Raw genomic sequence first — 18,775 nt, 5'->3', positions numbered from 1 at the left:
ACTTTGTTGTAAAAGCAGTCTTCAGTAGGAGAATAATAATTTAGGCCTTTTTCTTCTATACATATCCAGCTCTAAGTGTCTTAACAGAAAGGATAAATAAATCATTGAACTGACTGAATAGTTACCTGACTTTTAACAGGTTTATTAACAGAAATAAAACTGCAGTAGCTTTAGGCCTAGTTAAAACTAATCTAAACACCTGTATTGAGGCTTTCACCAACTTAACCTCCTGTGCAAGTAATTTATGTAATCTAACTTAATTGTAGAGCTGAGCTGCAGCAGTAGTTACAGCTGTGAACCTCTTTAAGAGAGCTGTAGAAATGTTTCAACTTTCAGGAAGGATTACAATAGCTCCAGGCCAGAAGTGTTTGCAGTCCTGCATTATTTATTAGTTTGAGGTAGTGCTGAACACACAGAGTACTACATGGGACTCTTAAGGAAGGGGTGGGGTAGAATGATATTTTGAATTCTGGTGCCTGAATATTCAACCAGGATGTGTGACTTAGTAAAGATGTAAACAGTGAACAGGCACCTGTGTACAGGCATAAAGTTTCAAAGACCACACAGTTGTAAAAGAAAAGCCATAACCAACTTCCAGTTCAAAAATTATATTAAATATAAAATAACCAATTAATGCATTTACAGAAAAATTAAACCAATATGAAAGTAACAACTTTCATACAGTTTGCAAAAAGCTGAAGGAAGGATTAAGTTAAGGCACAGTGAGTAATAAGAGTATTTTATACAAAGAAGTTTAAACCCAAGGCAGTGAGAGTATTTCTGATGCAACAAATAGTAGGGAGAGAAGGTAAAAAAAGCAACTGACATTAATTTCTTGGAAGAAAAGCAAAGCATCCTTCAGCTGTCAAGGTATTATTACTCAAGCAACGTGAGGCTTTCTATCTTTGACAGTATAAGAACTCTCAACAAGCTGGTTTTCTTTGTATTCCCCAGGTGTTGAACCAAGCTCTCCTTTGCACATGTTCAGGGCTAAGGAATGATTTTACACTGTGGTCAGCACCCTCTATCTTAAAATTCAAAAAGAGGCAAAGTATCAAAACAGAAGAGATGATGATTGAATCCTCTTCCTCACATTTTCTGTAGTGATGGAATGCTACAGAGATGAGGAGTTTGTGCTGCCCAGGACACTAGTTCAGGCCAAGGGGTGTCTGATATACATAACTCTGGAAACTAATAGCCAAGTTACCTGGCCTGTGGTGTTGCATCAGGCTCCTTAGTTAGCTGGCAGTGAAAGCAAGGCAGGAACATGTGATGATACCCAATGCAACATTGGACTGTTTTTAAAATTTTTTTGGAAATCTCAAGGACAGAAGTAAGGTTTTACATAGTACCTATACCTAGTGCAGGTTCTCTGCTCCTTTACCCACAACAGTTCTCCATAGAAAATGCCTAGGGCACTGACATCTGGTTGTTGCAAAGTAAACCATTTACCTTTTACCAGCTACAGGTACAACAGTCATTTCAGTAAAATCGCCTTAACTGGTATTTGATTTGGAGCTACCTGCACTTCACTTGGGACAAAAATAAAAATTACTGTTGCTGCATGTGCCGTATCAGAACACACTGTGTTTATTTAAGAGAAGAAAAGAGTCACAAGTTTGTTTTGTGGTTTCTTGTTATTTAGTATTCTGTGCTAGAGGGGAGAAAAATACCTGCAATGGCACATCACTTACTGGTAATTTAACATTAAACACATAGTTTGTTTAGGTCACTCAAGTACATGGACTTGGGTAATCTATGTCCGAAAAAGTTTTCATAGTTCTAGACTGGTACCATACAGAGGGTCCAGTGCACTCAATATAATTTAGCAAGACTTTAGTTTCTTTCCCAGGACCATTGAGAGCACACATTCAAGCACGTGGGTCTCTTAATTCTTGGATTTATAGTGGGAATGTCTTACACTTACAATAGTTCTGTATTTTGCTACAGCACTGAATGGAGCAGCTGAGCACTATCAGCCTCCAAGAGTGCTGGTACTTGTTACTAAGTTCTTAAGGTTGTTTATAGCCCCCTGGAAAGTTTTTTTTTTTAAATAAAAAAAGTCAATGGACCCTTAAATCTAATTAACATTAAATCTAACAGTTTCTCTTATGTTAACAACAGAAAAAATACATGCATACAGTAGCGACAATAAATAGGGGAAATCAGACATTATTGTGAGTTACAGGATATTAATTCCTATTAATCTATTCATAGAGAGCCGAGTTGCAAACAATGTGCAAATCAGAAACAGGTGTTTAGAAGTAGGAAACAGCACTGCCTCTGCAATCCACAGGTGTTAGAGACACAGCAATTCAAAGAAAAGACATTTTTACTTGCTTTACACAGAAATTAGCTCACACATTCAATTTTAGACCAAATGTTTGTAGTGCAATTTTCATTTTAACTGAAGTGCCAATTTGGCAGAATGCCTCAGCCTTTATTAGGCAGACAGAACTGACATCACCTAGCTCTCTCCTGATCAATAAGAATGGTAGGAGTTGTATTTCACTGAACAAGTATAATCCTATTTTCCTGTTTATAGCCAGATTGTGACACCTGACAGTTCTTATTTCCTACATTATACAGAGCTTTACACTTAAGGAGGGACGGGAACTACATCTTGTTTATTTTTCCCAATGGACGGGCAATCTCCCTCATTTTCAAAGTTTACATTCACGAATGAAGAGCACGCTGTTGCTTCAGGCTGGTCTGTCTGGACAGGAGCTTCAGCTTGTGGCTTGTTCTGCTGTTCCTGATGCTGTCTTTCTGCTTCTTCTGACATCCTGTTTTCCTGTTCCTCCTCTTCCTCCTAGAGAGATAACCAGATTCATATGCTACTATTTACCACTTATTTACATTAACTTGGAAGTCTTTCCATAAGAGCATACCAGTTCCTATTACAAGGCAAGGACATTAGTTCTCCTAGAAAACAGTCATTACCTGATCATAAGATGAGGTATATTCCAGAACTTCCATCATGGAAAAAAAATCACCACAAGTGAAGGATTAAACCATGTTAAACGAACAAAAAACCAAACCATTTTAAACAAACCAAAAAAAGACATATATCTAGATAAGCAGTTTTTAGTTAATGGCAATAGGGATAGGTCTACCTTCTCTTTTTTCAGCTCTCAATAACAGCTATCAAAAAATAAGTAACAAAGCTTTAAATATGTTTTCCACCTCTTCCAAAGGAAGATTACTAAAGGTTTGGGATTTTTTGCCTAAAGCACTGGTTACTTTTCAGCCATGTCCAGTTATGGTGGTAGCATTATGTTCAATTTACCCTTGACACCGTGTTGAACAAGTTTTAGAGCTGGAAAGTATACTGCTAGCAGCCACCTGCTTATAGTGTTCAGCAAAACTGTCCATCCAACTTTCCCACAGTGTTGACTTGAAAATGCATTGTACAAGAGAAACAAACAGAGCACTGGTCAGGACCCAGCCATCTAAGACTGATAAGCTGGAGAGAAAAGGCTGATGGCTACATAAGCACTAACCACGCATCAAATGAAAACTGAAGGCAAGCTGAAATTGGGGGTCTAAAACTTCACTTAAATGCTAGGATACAAATATTATTTTTTAAAATACCAGGGAAGGCAAATTGGGAGAAAAGGAGTGCAAGAACCCTATCTCACACACATACCTCTCTCTTCATTCTGTAATACTCATCAATTGCATATTGGTATTTTGGTGTGCTTATCCCCAGAACAGATGCAATCTTTTCCCCAAGGAAATCACATACTAAAAAGTAAAAAGAGATTTACATATGATTAGTATCTAGAAGAAAATTCTTAAGCACCATTTTATTTTTAAAAGTCTCACTATCTTTCCTGAGTGGTTTTCCATAGTCCTACTTCACTGAAAAGATAAAATCAAAATCTGCAAGGCCAATCTACTTATAGGTAATTATTAGCTGAATACACTAATAATTGTTCTTTAAGATAGAAAATGAATAAAAGGAGAAGAAAATGAAGTTCAGTGAAAATCTAGATGGTGGTAGTGTTTGTATTCTGCTAGTTTCAGCTTTGAATCTAAGTTCATTTTGCTAAGAATCAGTTAAAGGATAAACCTTTAACTGAATTTTAACTGAAAATTAACGTTAGACAATACGTGGGTATCAGCTGTATTAGTTCAGTCTAGCGGTACTAGAAACTAGACAGTTATTTATTGATATGTGCATATGTCAAGTCAGTTTTAACAATGCTCTCTGTTGCATACTAATGGATTAATAAAATATTTAGGTTTCAGCTGTCTCAATTTTCAAGCTGTAGGCTACATGCAGCACTACTGTGCTAAAGCAGGTAGTGCACAGTCATAGGTATGGAACAGGGAGGGCTTGTGTCAGGCAGTCTCTTTACCATGGTGATGGCTACAGCACTGGTTCTTGAGTAAAGGCAAGCAAGAAGTCAAAAGTACTGCACTTCCAACTGTAAATCTGCCCTAAGGAAGCAAATGAGTTAGTCATCTTCAGGGGGAAAAAAAGTCAGAAGTTAGCAATTGACTGCTTCAATGAATATTCACAATAACTAATCTTAGAGATATCCTGGCATCCCCATTTTTGTGCAAAAGACTAGTTCAAATTACAAATATAAGAGCCAAAACTGAAGTGGGAAGAAGAAAGTAGTAATCTTCAAATTCATAAAACACTTCCGAAAAAAGGAAAGTAGCATCTACCTTTGCGTATGAAGAACAGATGCGTCAAGGAATAGAATTACACTGTACATTAAAGTGTTTCTCAAAATAAGGATAGGTTAATTAATAAAAACAGACTGCCAATAGCTTTTAGAAATATTCAAAACTAGGTGTACAATGACGGAAATTCCGTAATATTTGTCAAAAAAAACCAATAAAGGTACTTTACATCTTGGAAAAAACACAGACAAGGACAAGCATTTTTAAAACTGAGCAAAATTTTATGAAGTCCACGAGTCAAATAAATTTCTATGCAAAGTTTAAGACCCTTGACAATAGTCTTGTTTATCTGTAACCTCAGATGTTCGTTGTATGGCACATTAGATGTGTTCTTGGGATAATCTCTAGTTGTCTTTTTCAGAAAAACTGTCAGTTTAATTATTCCAGACAGCATTCTTTCCAGATAACATCACACAAAATGGTTCCATACAAAACCTAATAGAAAGTTGCCAACACCAACATATCTTCATATGAAGAAAAAGAGGAAAAGTTTTGATCAAAAGGGTATTTTCTGTTCATTCTTCCATGCAGGAGTTGGTGATTGAAAGTAAAAAATCTTTTAAAAAGTGCCTGAGGTAAGACAGTACGTCTCCCACAGATTAAATAGAGTTGATTTACACTTTTGAAAAAACAGCAAGTAGAGCCCAAAGATGACTTATAGTATGTCATGGTAACTCTGTGACTTTCAGTATTCCGTTACTGGTTTACCAGTAAATAAAGCAATACCTGATAAAGTTGATGTTGCAACTCGCAGCATGTGAAACCACAAGTAGGGTCCCCACGTGAGCGTTGTCTGTAGGAACAAGAGCAGTATGAATACGTACAGCTGTATGTTCATGGCACAAAATAACACATGCAAAACAGCTTGAGAGGAAAGATTTGCAGTGTTTCCTGTTTGCCAGCTGCCACAATATTTTTGCTTTAAAATAACTCTAGACCAGACAGATAAAGCAAAGTATCACCATAAGATCTGAATATAACCATGGTTTACCTCTGGGAAAATTTGTTTCCGTGGTTTTTGTTTCCCCCAGACCTGGGAAATGACAAGCATCCAACTCAATCCCTATAACTATAAAGAGCTTTCCATAATGTTCTGAATTCCATCAGGTCAAGAAGTGAGGTGAGGTAGCCAAGTAGTTCCTCATTACAATGATGAGTGAACTGCAAAAGACTCTTTAAAACCAAACCAAACCTTCAAACCTGTGAGCAAGAGGCTGCTTCCAAACTTTACAACCAGATATGAATTATCCCTTGAAATTGCACCTCAAAAATAACACCAAGAGCCGGGAGGGAGGGAGAGAGTTACTGCAGCTCTGAGGGAGAGATGGACAGACTGACAAGCAAAGCACCTGGGGTGATGTGAACAAGGAGGAACACAAAGTGAATAAAACAGGGCTCAAGTGGGGTCACCTCAAGAATTTGCATGTACATGAGGAAGTGTCTCTGCAGTGCCTGAACACTAAGGCACACAACATGGGACATAAACATAAGAAATTAGATATCTGTATGCAGATCTTGTTGGGACCCCAGAGATGCAGTGAATGGCCTGGAGGGCTGCACTGGAGGAATACAGACTCTTTAGGAAGGGCAGGCCAGGAAGAGAAAAAGGAGGAATTGCCCTTTGCATGACTATGGTATATTCACAGTCACATAGAAAATACTGCAGCCTCCAGACAAACTGATATATTTACACATAGTAACTTAAAGAAAGTTTAGCAATTAAATTTAATTAATTATAAAATAACGGGCATACTCAGGCTATGCTTTTCACTAAAGAAAGAGGCTGTATCTCTTAAAAAAAAAATAAAACAACAAGCTGTGTAATAAAAAGCAAAAAGGGGAAAAGCAGATTCCAAGCTAATGGCAAAAAAACTGTAGGCTTTCACTTTTGTGAAAAAGCAAACTCAAATTTCATATTGAACTAAAACATATTTATAGTTAACAGGATGTTGTATTCAGGCAAGCTCTTTGTTATGTATGTATCCCCCAGAAAAGATCTCTGTAGAAGTACTTTTCTTGTGGAAAGCAGCAATTAAAAGTGTCAGCTTTTATTAAATAAAACACATTAGCTCTACTCAGTTACATAAATATTTATAAAGTGTTGCTAAGAACTCTTTGATAATAACTTTTTTTCTGTGATATTATTTAATAGATATCTCTACAGGACAACCAATATTATTGTAAATAATACAGCTAGAGATACTAGTTGGTATAGCCTCAGTATGCATGTACATAAGCTACTAGACTTCTGTGCTTTCCAAGCACAGTCACTACAAATCAGTGCAGCAATAAATTGTCTTTCAAGCCAGAAACTCAAGTTGGCAAGCTGAAAAAAAGCCAGATGCTATATCTTTTTGGCAGTGGGTATGGAAAATGTCCTGCCAAGGTAAAAGTGTAAGCAAAACCAGCTGCTATCCTGCTTGCACAAAAGCACCTCCAGGTTGTTGATTATGTGCTCAGTTGGCAGACAGGCTAACAAGGAGTTTGTTCAGTTGAAGAAGTCAAAAAAAGTGCTGGAAAAGCTTGTTGCCACAGGTGCAAATAATGGCATTGACAGGGCTCTGTACAATCCTTCATGACGAGGTGACAGGGTTAAAAAGCATTCACACAGTGTGCAGGACAAACACAGGCCTGCTGTGCCCTGTAAGAAAGAAGCTACAAGAACCCCTTTAACATTTAAGAGTGAAAAGACAGGCTGAACTTCAATGTGACAGAAGTAATTCGAACCCAGGACATTCTAACAAGTTTGTGGAGACACAAACGGAGGAACATCTGAGGCTCGGCAGACACAGAGGTTCTGTCTATTTCTACTCTTCCCCCACCACAGTTAAAAATCAGTTTGGTACATTAGAAGCATTTTTAAGTTCAGCTTCATGGGAATCTCTGCTTTCTGACAAAGCCCAACCAGACACTTCTTCACCCCTGCCAAGCGAGGCTTTGCCAGTCTCCTCAATTTAAAAAGAAACATTCTTTCCAGGGTCTCAAAAGACAATATAAAACCATGAGAGAAGCTACTTCACACAAATTCAAAAGGAGAAAGGAGATGGCTTGGAGAGTAAACCACCAGGAACAGCCAGGAACAAGGGAATGCATTCAAGCAATCATCTTCTTTTTCCACCCATCCCCCACTTACTTCCTCAGGGTAAATCTGGGTGGCTTCCCAGAGCACCTCAGAGATGGAAACAGAAATGGCAAATGTGAGGCAAGAACTGCTACTGCAGAAACCAGAACCATTTGAGTGATATGAACTGGGCTGTTAAGCAACGGCTCAGTACAAACTAATCCCAGTCTGTGAAGTAGCTTTAATGCACTGATCTGAAAACTGGAAAACCGTACCCAAGTCAGGTCCTACAGACCTGTAGAACCACATACTCAGATACATCAACCTCCTCTGGCCAGCCAGAGAAGCCTTCCTATTCAGTCTTTAATCAACTCAAGGACACAGTAATACTGTATTTCTTGAATGGAAACAAGGGGCACCAGTATGAAACACAGTACACTGGTTTATTGTAAGGGAACAGTATTTTTCCTGCCATCAGTCTCTTAAGTATATGTTTCTACAATGCTTAATTATATTATGCAGCTATCCTGACTTTATTTTGTCATTTACAATGGAAAACACAATGGTTATGACAACTGATTTTTAAATTACAAAAAATCTTAATGTACAATTTTAATTTAAATAAGAATTAACATAATGGATTCAACCACTGATAAAACCAAGGGGCCTCTGGTTCAACAACAGAACATGATTTTGTTTCCTAGTATGGGGCTGCCGAAGGGAGCACACATGCTCCCTTGAACTACCAACTGCACCATGTTCCTAAACAATCCACATCTGTATCTATTTTTGGCAGATTTCAGTTCTTACTAACACTTACACTTTCCAAAGTACGTAGCGTTTCTTTTTGTCAGAGAAAATGGCAAAATGGGAAAAATAATAATCTCCTGATTTAAGAAAAACCAAATCCTGTATATAATAGTTAATATACACCACCAAATAGATGCTTTTTCATTGTTTACTGTGCCAAGATAGGTTTTAAATTAGTTTAATTATTGACTGTTCATTGCTATAACAGGTCCTTCAGTAAATGTATCATATAAAGCTGTGGCATCTAAGACAAGCCAGTGAAAACAAGATCAGAAACACACACACCATCCTCCATCAAGAGCTTTTACCACATCATGAGTAGTTATTACTTATTTTTCTCCTTCATCCCAAATTTTTGAAAGAAAAAGAGAGTTCGATGGTCCTCAAGAGAGGATTTTTTGCTATTTAAAGTTATGGGCCTTTTAACTACAGGATATCAAGATAATCTTCCTGCAAGGATGTGTTTCAATCTTTCTGAGCACTGAAGGTTAAAAAAAATAAATCTCTTCTGGAGCTTTGTTGCTCTGTTTCTCAGGATGAATTCTAGGGTTATCACACCAACAGTTATATTCTTACAGTTCCTCTGCAAAGACACTCCACCTTCTGCCTCCTCATGTAATAGGTGAATGCAACAAAGAATTTATACCAAGTGTCCCTCCAGGCATAAACAAAAGGATTATCTTCTAGAACAGGCCAGGGAAATTTAATCAATACAGAATAAAGTTTTGGTAGACAAAAGCAAAAGGAAATTTACATATAAAGTGCAAACATATAAATTTTAAGATAGAAGACTCAAAACATTTATGCTATAAAAGCATTTCAATTTCAATTTGAGAACATTCAGATAATACTGAAAGCTATTATCTAAAAAATAAGAATACCTTGTGCTCTGGATTCAAAAAAACCAAAAAACTACAGAATGGACACTCCACTCAACAATACTAATGAACTGAGTGCTGACCTACAGAAGTATCAGAAGCTGCTTCAAAGCAAAATTTAAAATCCAGTTCTTTTTGAGAATTTTTTTTTTTCTGAGTGGTAGCAGTCCACTACACCAAGTGTTTGGTTATCATATTACCAGGATATATACATACTACTTTGCTTAGTAAGAAAGACATTGTCATTGCCTGCTTAGCTCTAAACACAATCAAAGCAAGGTATATACTGAAGACATTTCTTTACAACACAGCAAAATATTTGTTTCCCTTAAACTCATTCAAAAGCTGGCAGGAAGCCAATACCAGCTGAGCTTTGAAATTTCATGATGCAAAGTTTCTATTCAAAGTATTAAATGTGCTTTTTCTAAAAATAAACTGGACCAGAAACAGCTATTACTTGCAACATAGTTTTCTGTGTCCCAACTGAGATAAGTTTTAGACATGCTGGTCTCAGCAAACAGACTATTTAATTGCTTTTATAGAAATCCTACATTAAAAACATTTTTAAAGCAGCTGTTGGCTAAAACATCAAAGCTCAGCTTGGACTAACATTTCTTCAATTGTCCGGCTCAGCTGGGATACACGAAGCATGCAGCAGATAAAGTAAACCTCACTTAATGGCAACTCCTGCTCTAATCAAGTTCATTCTGTCAAGGTAAGAAGCAATACATAATAAGGCATACTGTGCTCCACAATAAACTATTCTAGTTTAGGGGGTCCTTTTATTAAAAAGTGTAATAAAAATTAAGGATTTAATAAACTATAAAAGGAGAATAGAGCAATCTTAACTCCGCCATACAATATACTTTTTGGTATTCAGAAAAAAAAATCTGTATTAGGAAAGGAGGGGAACAATCACACAGCATTCCTGGCTGTTGTGCACACTTGAGGGCTCTTCAGTTAAGTGTCCATTTGCACAGCAGCATGCACGTCTCTGCCCTCACAACATGTACACCAAGGCTCGTGAGCCTTCCATCGCTGCACCACAGCAGAACTCTTCTACTGTGAGGAAATGGCACCAAAAAATTATACACATCTGGTCCCCTGCTCATTATAACTGGGGAAAATATCTCTTAGACATCCATGGATATCTGCCATGACCCGCAGATCTGACTCAGAAGATACTTGAACATTACCATAATATGCAGTAAATTTCACAGTTCTTTAATTTCTTTGAGAAGATCCTTAAGAGGAAAAAAACCCCAGCACGCAGCAAAGCAGCTTAACATCTTACTCGTTGTTTGTGACTATAAGACATTTCTTTCCAGACTATAAACTTCATATGTTTTATACTGATGATATCCCACCTGCTCTCAGGCTAATATTACTTTTTGGTGTATACAAGAACTGCCTAGCAAGAACAAGAATGCTGCCATCAATCCATACAAGATGCACTGCAACAGCTTCACCTGTGAATCACTAGAAACCCCAATCCCAGCTAAATTTCCATAGTCTCACTGCAGCTTAGTCCTCAACCCCCCTTCTTTTTTCCTCCAAGATAAATTTATTTTACAGAGGTGAAAAGAGGTATTTATTGACAGTCCTCCCCAAAACAAACTTCTTATGGTTCACCACTTCTTCAGAAGAGCATGAGCAGAAAATCAAACGCTTCACTTCAGTCCCTTCAACAAAGCCAAGCTCTCCCAGGATGGATGCACATATAAATAAATACAGGGTCTACTACTGTAAATAGAAATCTTCAACCACAACATTTCTTAATTATGGATTGCCAAATGATGGTGCAGAAGTCCTTTCAACAACAACGTCAAGTAGAAAGCAGTGCACTGGTTTCTGTGCATGCAAGGACTCTTCTTTCAAGTGCGGGAACAAACAGCTCTACACCAGCATCTGCCTCCAGCATGCAACCAGGCGAGACTAGCTGCTGCACAAAGCCATGACTCCTGGATGTCTGACCACATTCCAACACATCAGGAAGGACCTAATTTTAGAGTCTCCAGCTCAATACAGGCATCCAAGCCCAGAGAGGGCCAGGAAGGGAGCCCTGTCAGCAGGAAGGGAATAGGACTGCAGACCCAATTTACTGGGGTAAGAATTGTTGTAGGAGGGTAAAGAGGCAGTTGAGACACCACTTTCTGGGGCTGTCACAAAAGAAACATGAGACTGGTCACATGGAGAGATGACAAGAAGGATGTGTATCTTCTCTGGGACTGACTGCTAGAGGGTGGGGAGCTGCTGCTGCCAGTGTTAGCACATACAGCTGTGAGCTCTGCAATCACACTATCACCACAAAACAGTTTATTAAACAGGCCAACAGAATAAAACATTATATGTTTAATTTTACCTCTAAGTATAGAACCAGAATGATTGAGAAAAAAGGAAAATGTATTTTAGCAGCTGTAGTCGTTTGGTCTAGGCCTTTCTTGGTGACCAGTTTGTAACCAAGGAAGGGTCCAGATTTACCCAGTATTCCCTACGATTTTTACATAAGCCAGGCTATAAGAAGAAAGGAGGGAAGGCCTTCGCCCTCTTTCCTTCTGGCAGCTTGGAGGTGCAGGTTCCCTGCTGTTGAGTCTGCCGTGTTGGGGAGCGAGGCCTGGTAAGGCCTTGTTGACCCTGGGAGATGGAGGTTGCCAGCGATCGTTCCAGCGTGACTCTCCATTGTCCCAAGGAGAGTAGTAAGATAGTTTTTTTGCTAATTCTTTTAGTTGCTAGATATTGGGCTACTGATCGGGATATATATATATTTTATTTTGGTTTTGTTCCTTTTCCCTTCCCCCTTCCCTTTCCCTTGTGAAACTGTATATATATTTGAAGTGTATATAACTGTAACATAAGTGTAAATATATTTATATATATTGCTTTAGCTGTCTCTCTCTCGTTTTGGTTTTCTTGGTTGCTTTTTCTCCCTCTTCTCCCTGAGGTTTGGGGGAGGACAGGACTTCTTGTGGTAAGGTTTGGAGACTTGGCAGGGAGCCAGCTTCAAACCATATCAGCAGCTACAATACACACTATGGCAACAGCTTTAATTGTTGAGACTCCACTTGAATCTGGACCAACAAAGGAAACTCCATTCACAAGTTGAGGAACATCTCAACATCTTACAAGACAGGTGAACATTACCTACATGGACTAGGCAGGTCCTTTAGAACCTGTTTTTTATACATCATGAATTATACCAGTTTTCCTTTATTTCTGCAAGTCATCTGTTTCTTTCCCTTCTATGCTCTTTTAATTATATCAAATTGCTGGTATGGCAAGTCTAAATTACAGGTTCAACTCTCCACTGTCAACAAACACAAGCAAACAAATGTCCCACCTGCATTTTTGTTTTTTTTTTAAAAAACAAATCAAGGAGATAGCAAACAAATACTATTAGAGAGGGAAATGCTGGAAAGGACAAACTGGAACAGTGAAGAAATTAAACCCACTTCTAATTAATAGGGCTATTTTAGTGGAGGAGAACTCTAGGACAAAACTTCCCAAGAATACTTCTCACAGGTTTCCAAGTTCCTAAAGCCAAACGTATCAATGGAATCTTTAATACTGAATACTAAATCAGATTTGTGACATAAAAAATGAAGTATAAAATGTTGATAGTTACCCGGTAAACCAGAAGTAGCAATGTATCAATCAAAAAAATACTTACAGGATCTACAGGTGGCAACAGGTCTTTTTTCTCTTGTTCATCTTCCTCTTCATCTGTGCTATATTCTTCCATTGTTTCTCCACTTGCAAAATGAATAACTCTCCTTGGAATTTTCTTCTTCTTTCCTATGACACCCAGCTCCACATTCTCAAAGCCACCATCTCCCTTTGCAAGTTGCTATAAAGAAAAAAAATCATTATCTAAGTAGATACTTCTGAAACTGGAAATTTTCCCTTAAAAAAATGTGATATTTAAAATATTTTAGATTAATTAGCATATGCAGTGAACATTTGAAAGAGCTTGGCTGTAGGTAAAAAATAAGACTCACACAATTTTGTGTGCAGATATGTAAAAACTGATCTCTTCTCTAAAAGTAACAAAAAGGTAAGTGCCTTTACTTCAGCATGAAAGCTGGTATTAAAAACATCTATTCCAAAAAACCACAGCATTATATAGGAGTTTCTTGGGCAGGGGGGGTGTTTCTTGAAATAATTTGGTAAGCATATAAGTTTTAATATTGAAAAGTATTGCTGGTTTTGAAATTAATATCTAATGAAATTAATAAAATAGTTCATAGGCTGTAGCCACCTTTGTGAGCTCAGGCAGACACCTCTAGCACAAAAGAGAAGTGAATAACTAAGCAGCCAGGCTCAAGCTTTAAAAAGATGCATCAAGGAATCTACCCCTGTGGGCTTTCATCATCAACCACAATTAGTACAAGGGACCACGCTAAAAGGACAACGCTCAGTTCTGTGGCTAAGGACATATAAAATGAAAAGTACAATATCTGTTTTTGTTCTTCCAGTTGCTGAATACCACAGTGCAGTCTTTGGGTCACAAGCATTAAAAATATATACTTCTAGTTCAAAGGCCAATCAAGAACACTTTAGGCTAGTAACTCCTACAGCAAGAGAATTTTAGTATTTAGTAGGTTTTGTATTGTAACTATCAAAACAGAGCCTTTGTCTTGGTAGAGTTTTTAGATACTACTGTATCAAATGCACAAAACTGTTCTGAAAACACTTCCGTCATGTAGAGAAGGCCACAGAAGGTTAGGAAATGCCAGCCACATGTTTTTAATGTACCATGAAGGTTTTTAAAAATGCATGAGCTCATGTAATTTGAAATTGTATCGTAAGGAATGACGTGTGTAAGTACATACAGAATCCAGGTTACATAAAATGGGTATATTTCAAATTCTGACTTCTTCCCTATGCAAAACTTAATGATCTACACAAAGCACAAATCAAAACTACAAATAAAAAAATATATTTTATCACATAGTTGTGAAACATCCCTTAATCACTGCAAGTGCAGCATCACCACTCCCATCTCTCATGCTAGACTACTACATAAAACAGCTTTGCAAAGCAAACAGGCTTAGTTAGCTGGGAAAGACAGTGGGCACGGGACAGAGAGGCAGGAGGGGGCCGCAGGGAGCCGAATGGCTTTCTTCATTCCAAGCACAGATTTTTCTCATGCCCATAGAGAAGAGGGAGGGAAAGATCACGTGCAGAGCTCTACAGTGTGGACGAGAACCGCACCAATTCATCATCTCTCCAAGCCCTCGCACCATGGCTCCTCAAAACTGCAAGTCATCTCAGCTTCCCCCACCCAGCATTTCTTTAGCAACAGTGGCACATTTCAGGCATTTTCCTGGAGGAGCAGAGCAGAATTCAGCAGCAAGTTTTCGCTGGGGTAATTCAGCTGAAACAGCGTGGTATTTTCATGCAGATTCAGATTTTCATGTAGAAAGACAAAACTATCTGGAGCTCAGTGCACTCTGCTGTCTATCAGTCTTAGGAACAGAGAAAAGCTACACAAATATGAATGCTGAAAGCAGTGAAGCAACCTAAGCATAAGGAGCACTCCGTGCTGCCACTGTAAAAGTGGGTACCACTTACGGTGACTCAGTTCTGTATTTTTTGGTGCAAAAAGCACCACAGAACCAGCTTTTTATGAACATTCCGTGCTCCTTTATTGGCATCATACAAAGATGCTGTTTTTCATGTTTAGTCACAGTACTGCAGAGCACTATTTTTTGCTAACACGACATCATAAATATCACTGTGATTAATAACAGCAAGCAACATGAGTCCCTCCTTAGAGCTCTTCTAAAGGCACAGTCTCTTCATCTCATTTTGGCTTGTTCAATGCAAATGCTTCAAATATTTTAACTTAGAAAAAAATAATGGTTCATGTTTCAAGTTGAAAAAGCAGCCCTTAATTCCCTGCACACCCATCCCACACTTCACTTACACTACTCACAATAAGCAGCTCTGCGCAGCTGGTACTGCTACAACATTTCAGACAAATGGAGTAGTTCAAGACAATAAGGATACATCAAGAAACAACAAATCTGGTTCCAATTCATAAATTATTAAATAAAATAATAAATATCAGCTGTTGCTTTGGTTATTACCTAGTCGACAAACGTGTGTAGGTTTTAGTTATCACTGCAGCATTTATCCTTTTCATTTTTACCTGCATAATGTCAATAAAAGCCAACTCTCCCAGCTACAAGCAGAAAGTTCAGCATCAGTGAATTTATTTATCTTTCCAAAACAGTGGCAATGCAGATCTATTCTAGAGCTGTCAGCTAGACTCACTTTATAGCTCAAATGTTACAGTATTTCCTGTTTGAGAATTTATACTTTTGATCTTCCTTCACGAATTTGATCTTCTTTTCCAATTCAGGAAGTTTTTACAAAGATCATTCTTTCAATACATGGCTTTAGCCAAGTTTGTGGCCTCATTTTTTTTCCACTGGCCTGTCCTTCTCTAACACATTATATGGTCTTGAAAGACTCAGTATTTGTCTTAATCCCACATCTAAGAAGTATCTACTTTGGCATCTATTTGACATGAAGGCCTGTCACTCTTCTGCTTTCACCACGCTAGCTGACATTCTTAAGGTCTTTGGTAAACACTGTAAAGCAACTTCCTCTTTCTTTTAAATGTCCTCTTGGAATTTTTCTTGGCTTTATGGCACACATGAAAACCTTGCCTGTCAGGAAGTCAGCATCTGAAACTGCTGTTCCTTGTTTACCCTCTTTACACCCACCCTCTTATCTCACCCTTTGGCCGGAAATAGAGAGAGAGCAGGGCATCTTTCGACAGTGTTGGCACAATAACAAGCACAACAGAATTTCAGTCTACGTCTAAAATGTCAAAATAAATAAACTACCATTAAGGATAAGGTGTGCTTGGACACTTGCAGGTAAGCTAGGAGAACTGACACAACTAATATTAGGTGATGCAATAATATAAAGTTTCACAAAGGAGAGGAAGAAGAAAAGCAAAAAGCAATAGGGAGATTGCACTGTTTCTTTTTGCATCTTTTAACCCATCGAATGAAGGAATCCTTGAGAGAAATTATGACCAAAAATGCCAAAGTGTGTGATGTCCACTTTTGCTCAAAAAGATGAGTAATTCAATTTGCACAGATCTACTGGTCTGATACTGCTAATCCCTAGAAGGCTGGTATTAGTTAATGAAAAGTATTTCTACCATGGTATATTGGCTACCTTACGGATTTAATTTGTGTTAGTTTTTCTGGCTAGGGTTTTGGGGGGAGTTTGTTTAGGTTTGAGTGAGGGTGTTTTTTTCTGCTTGCCTGGCTTTCCACCCTTGTGTTTCAAATTAAACAGCATGAGTCTTTCTCAAACAGAAGACAACAAAATTACAGAGTCAGAGGACGACTGTAAGAAAAGACACCCTCGGAATAAACAAGCCTTGGAAAAGCACCATAATCAGTGAAGCGGCAGCGCCTCTTAACACCCAGGGCGAAGCCGCGGCCGGTGCAGGGACAGGCGCGGCAGGACAGGCGAGCTCCGGGCTGGGGTGTAATTAACAGCTGCTGTCCCTCAACATCTCCCACGCCTTCGCCAACTTCACAGCGCGGAGGGAAGTGGAAACCTGTCTCGCTTTAATATTCATCAGGCTCATTTGTCAGAGGCATTGTCCCCGGAGAACAGGAGACACCGGAGACACGCGTGCCCGCCGTGCTGGCTGTAATTACAGCGCGCTGGACGGGAGCACGGACCGGCCGACACAACGACCTCTTCTCCCGCGGCCGGGCCCCCGCGCCCCGGCGACGAAGAGGGGGCTTTCCTCGCCCCGCACACCTGCGGGGTCAGGCCGCAGCCGCCACCCACCCCCGGCCGGACACCCCGCGGCCTCTCCCCGCTGCGGAAGCGGCAGCGCCCGGGCCCCGCTGCTCGCCCGGAGGGGCCGGGCCCCGCCGCCCCGCTCACCTGCTCGGGCTCCATGGCGCCGACAGCGGGCGCGGGGCCGGCGGCGGGCGCGCAGTAGAGGGTGATGGCGGACAGCCCCTGCTCCATCCTCCCGCCCGCCGAGGCGCCGGGGGAGGGCGGCAGCGGGCCCGCCGCCGCCCGGGTAGGCGAGAGCGGCCGGGCGGTGCCGCCCGTCACACCGCCCGCCGGGGCGGCGCTTGGGGCCTGCCGCGCCACCGCCCGCGCCTCGCTGAGGCTGGCGGCGCACAGGAGCCGGGATCCACCGGGGAGAGACTGGGGGCACCTCTGGCCTTTCTCTTCTCGCCCCAGCCGGGCAGTCACCGGAGCCAGGGGGAATCGGGGGAGAGGCCAGAGGCAGCCGGGCTGCCAGGCACAGCCGTACCTCCACCCAGGAGGAAGCATACCTGCTCTGAGGGAAAACCCTAGGTTTTTCCCAAAATATTGTAAAAACGTGCAAAATAACAGAATAGTTTAACAAATACATGAAGTTCCTTGACAGGATTTAGGGATCCTCCTCTCCCAGGCCCACCCTTGCTCAGCCATCCAGTGTTGGCTCAGGCAACTCAGCGCTTTGTAAAGAACCAACCCCTGGATAAGAAAGAAATGCAAACCAAGGGTGCACTGGCTCCTGAGCTTCGTTTGGGTGGGAAAATAACACGCAGTCCCAGCAGGCAGGGAAAAGTGTTTGCCACGTAATAGGTTTGCTCAGCTGCTCCAGCAGAGCTAGGAGCACTTCTCCCCCTAGCCTGTGCCAAGGCCTCTGTGCTGCAGGTGATGGCCCAGCCTGAAGAGAGAACCAGGGCTGACCCTGGCAACAGTTACATTAGCCAATGCCAACCACTAGTGAAAACAGCTGGAGGTGGAAGCATTTGAAGCATCCTTTTCATGGGACTAAGGAGGAAGTAGTTTTAATTATTTTTTTTTTTAAGCTGGAACCAATGGCTGTAAAATGCACTTACATGGCAAGAGCCATCCTTCAATCCTGCATCATTAAGAATAGCTTCCAAAAAATTAGTGTATAGCACATATGGGCTCTTAGACACTTTTTTAGTCATATTAAAGCATTAATTACATCCTGAAACAAATTAAAAGCCCAGGTAAAGCACAGATGTATCACACAATTATACTAGCATAAGGCAGAAAACGTTGCTTTGTGAAAAGGGCTGACAACACAGAATGTATTATATTGAATATATGATTACAGAAACACATGAATTAAAGACTAGAGTATTATTTTAGACACTACTGGGCTGACTATCTGCTTTAGGTATTAAAAATCTCTATTACTTAAAGTTGCAAAGAAACAAATTAATGTTAGGATACATAAATACTTCTTATCCACAGTAGAGTCTACATTCTATTTAGTAAGGACTGGTTGAAATAGGGTAACAGCTCCTAAAGAACA

The 18,775-nt window shown here is 39.9% G+C and overlaps 1 protein-coding gene across 3 annotated transcripts; it reads right to left on the bottom strand.

Annotated features, from left to right (window-relative positions):
• Positions 1-365: 365 nt before the first annotated feature.
• Positions 366-17,548, bottom strand: FAM177A1 (family with sequence similarity 177 member A1). 3 transcript variants are annotated; one of them, XM_032690479.1, is made up of 5 exons: positions 17,371-17,548; positions 13,115-13,291; positions 5,425-5,491; positions 3,650-3,747; positions 366-2,812 (listed from the first exon to the last, which is right to left on the bottom strand). In XM_032690479.1, the coding sequence occupies exons 1-5, from the start codon at positions 17,455-17,457 to the stop codon at positions 2,600-2,602; spliced, it is 642 nt and encodes a 213-aa protein (XP_032546370.1). In that variant the 5' UTR covers positions 17,458-17,548; the 3' UTR covers positions 366-2,599. The 3 variants fall into 3 exon arrangements, with proteins under 3 accessions (XP_032546370.1, XP_032546372.1, XP_032546373.1); XM_032690481.1 differs by lacking the exon at positions 17,371-17,548 and adding an exon at positions 16,985-17,084; XM_032690482.1 differs by lacking the exon at positions 17,371-17,548 and adding an exon at positions 14,688-14,707.
• Between the last annotated feature and the right edge of the window lie 1,227 nt (positions 17,549-18,775).

Source organism: Chiroxiphia lanceolata, chromosome 6, assembly GCF_009829145.1.
Source record: "Chiroxiphia lanceolata isolate bChiLan1 chromosome 6, bChiLan1.pri, whole genome shotgun sequence".
Lineage (NCBI taxonomy): Eukaryota > Metazoa > Chordata > Aves > Passeriformes > Pipridae > Chiroxiphia > Chiroxiphia lanceolata.
Note: the sequence above shows the minus strand (reverse complement) of the source record. Positions and strands in the feature narration are given on the sequence as shown.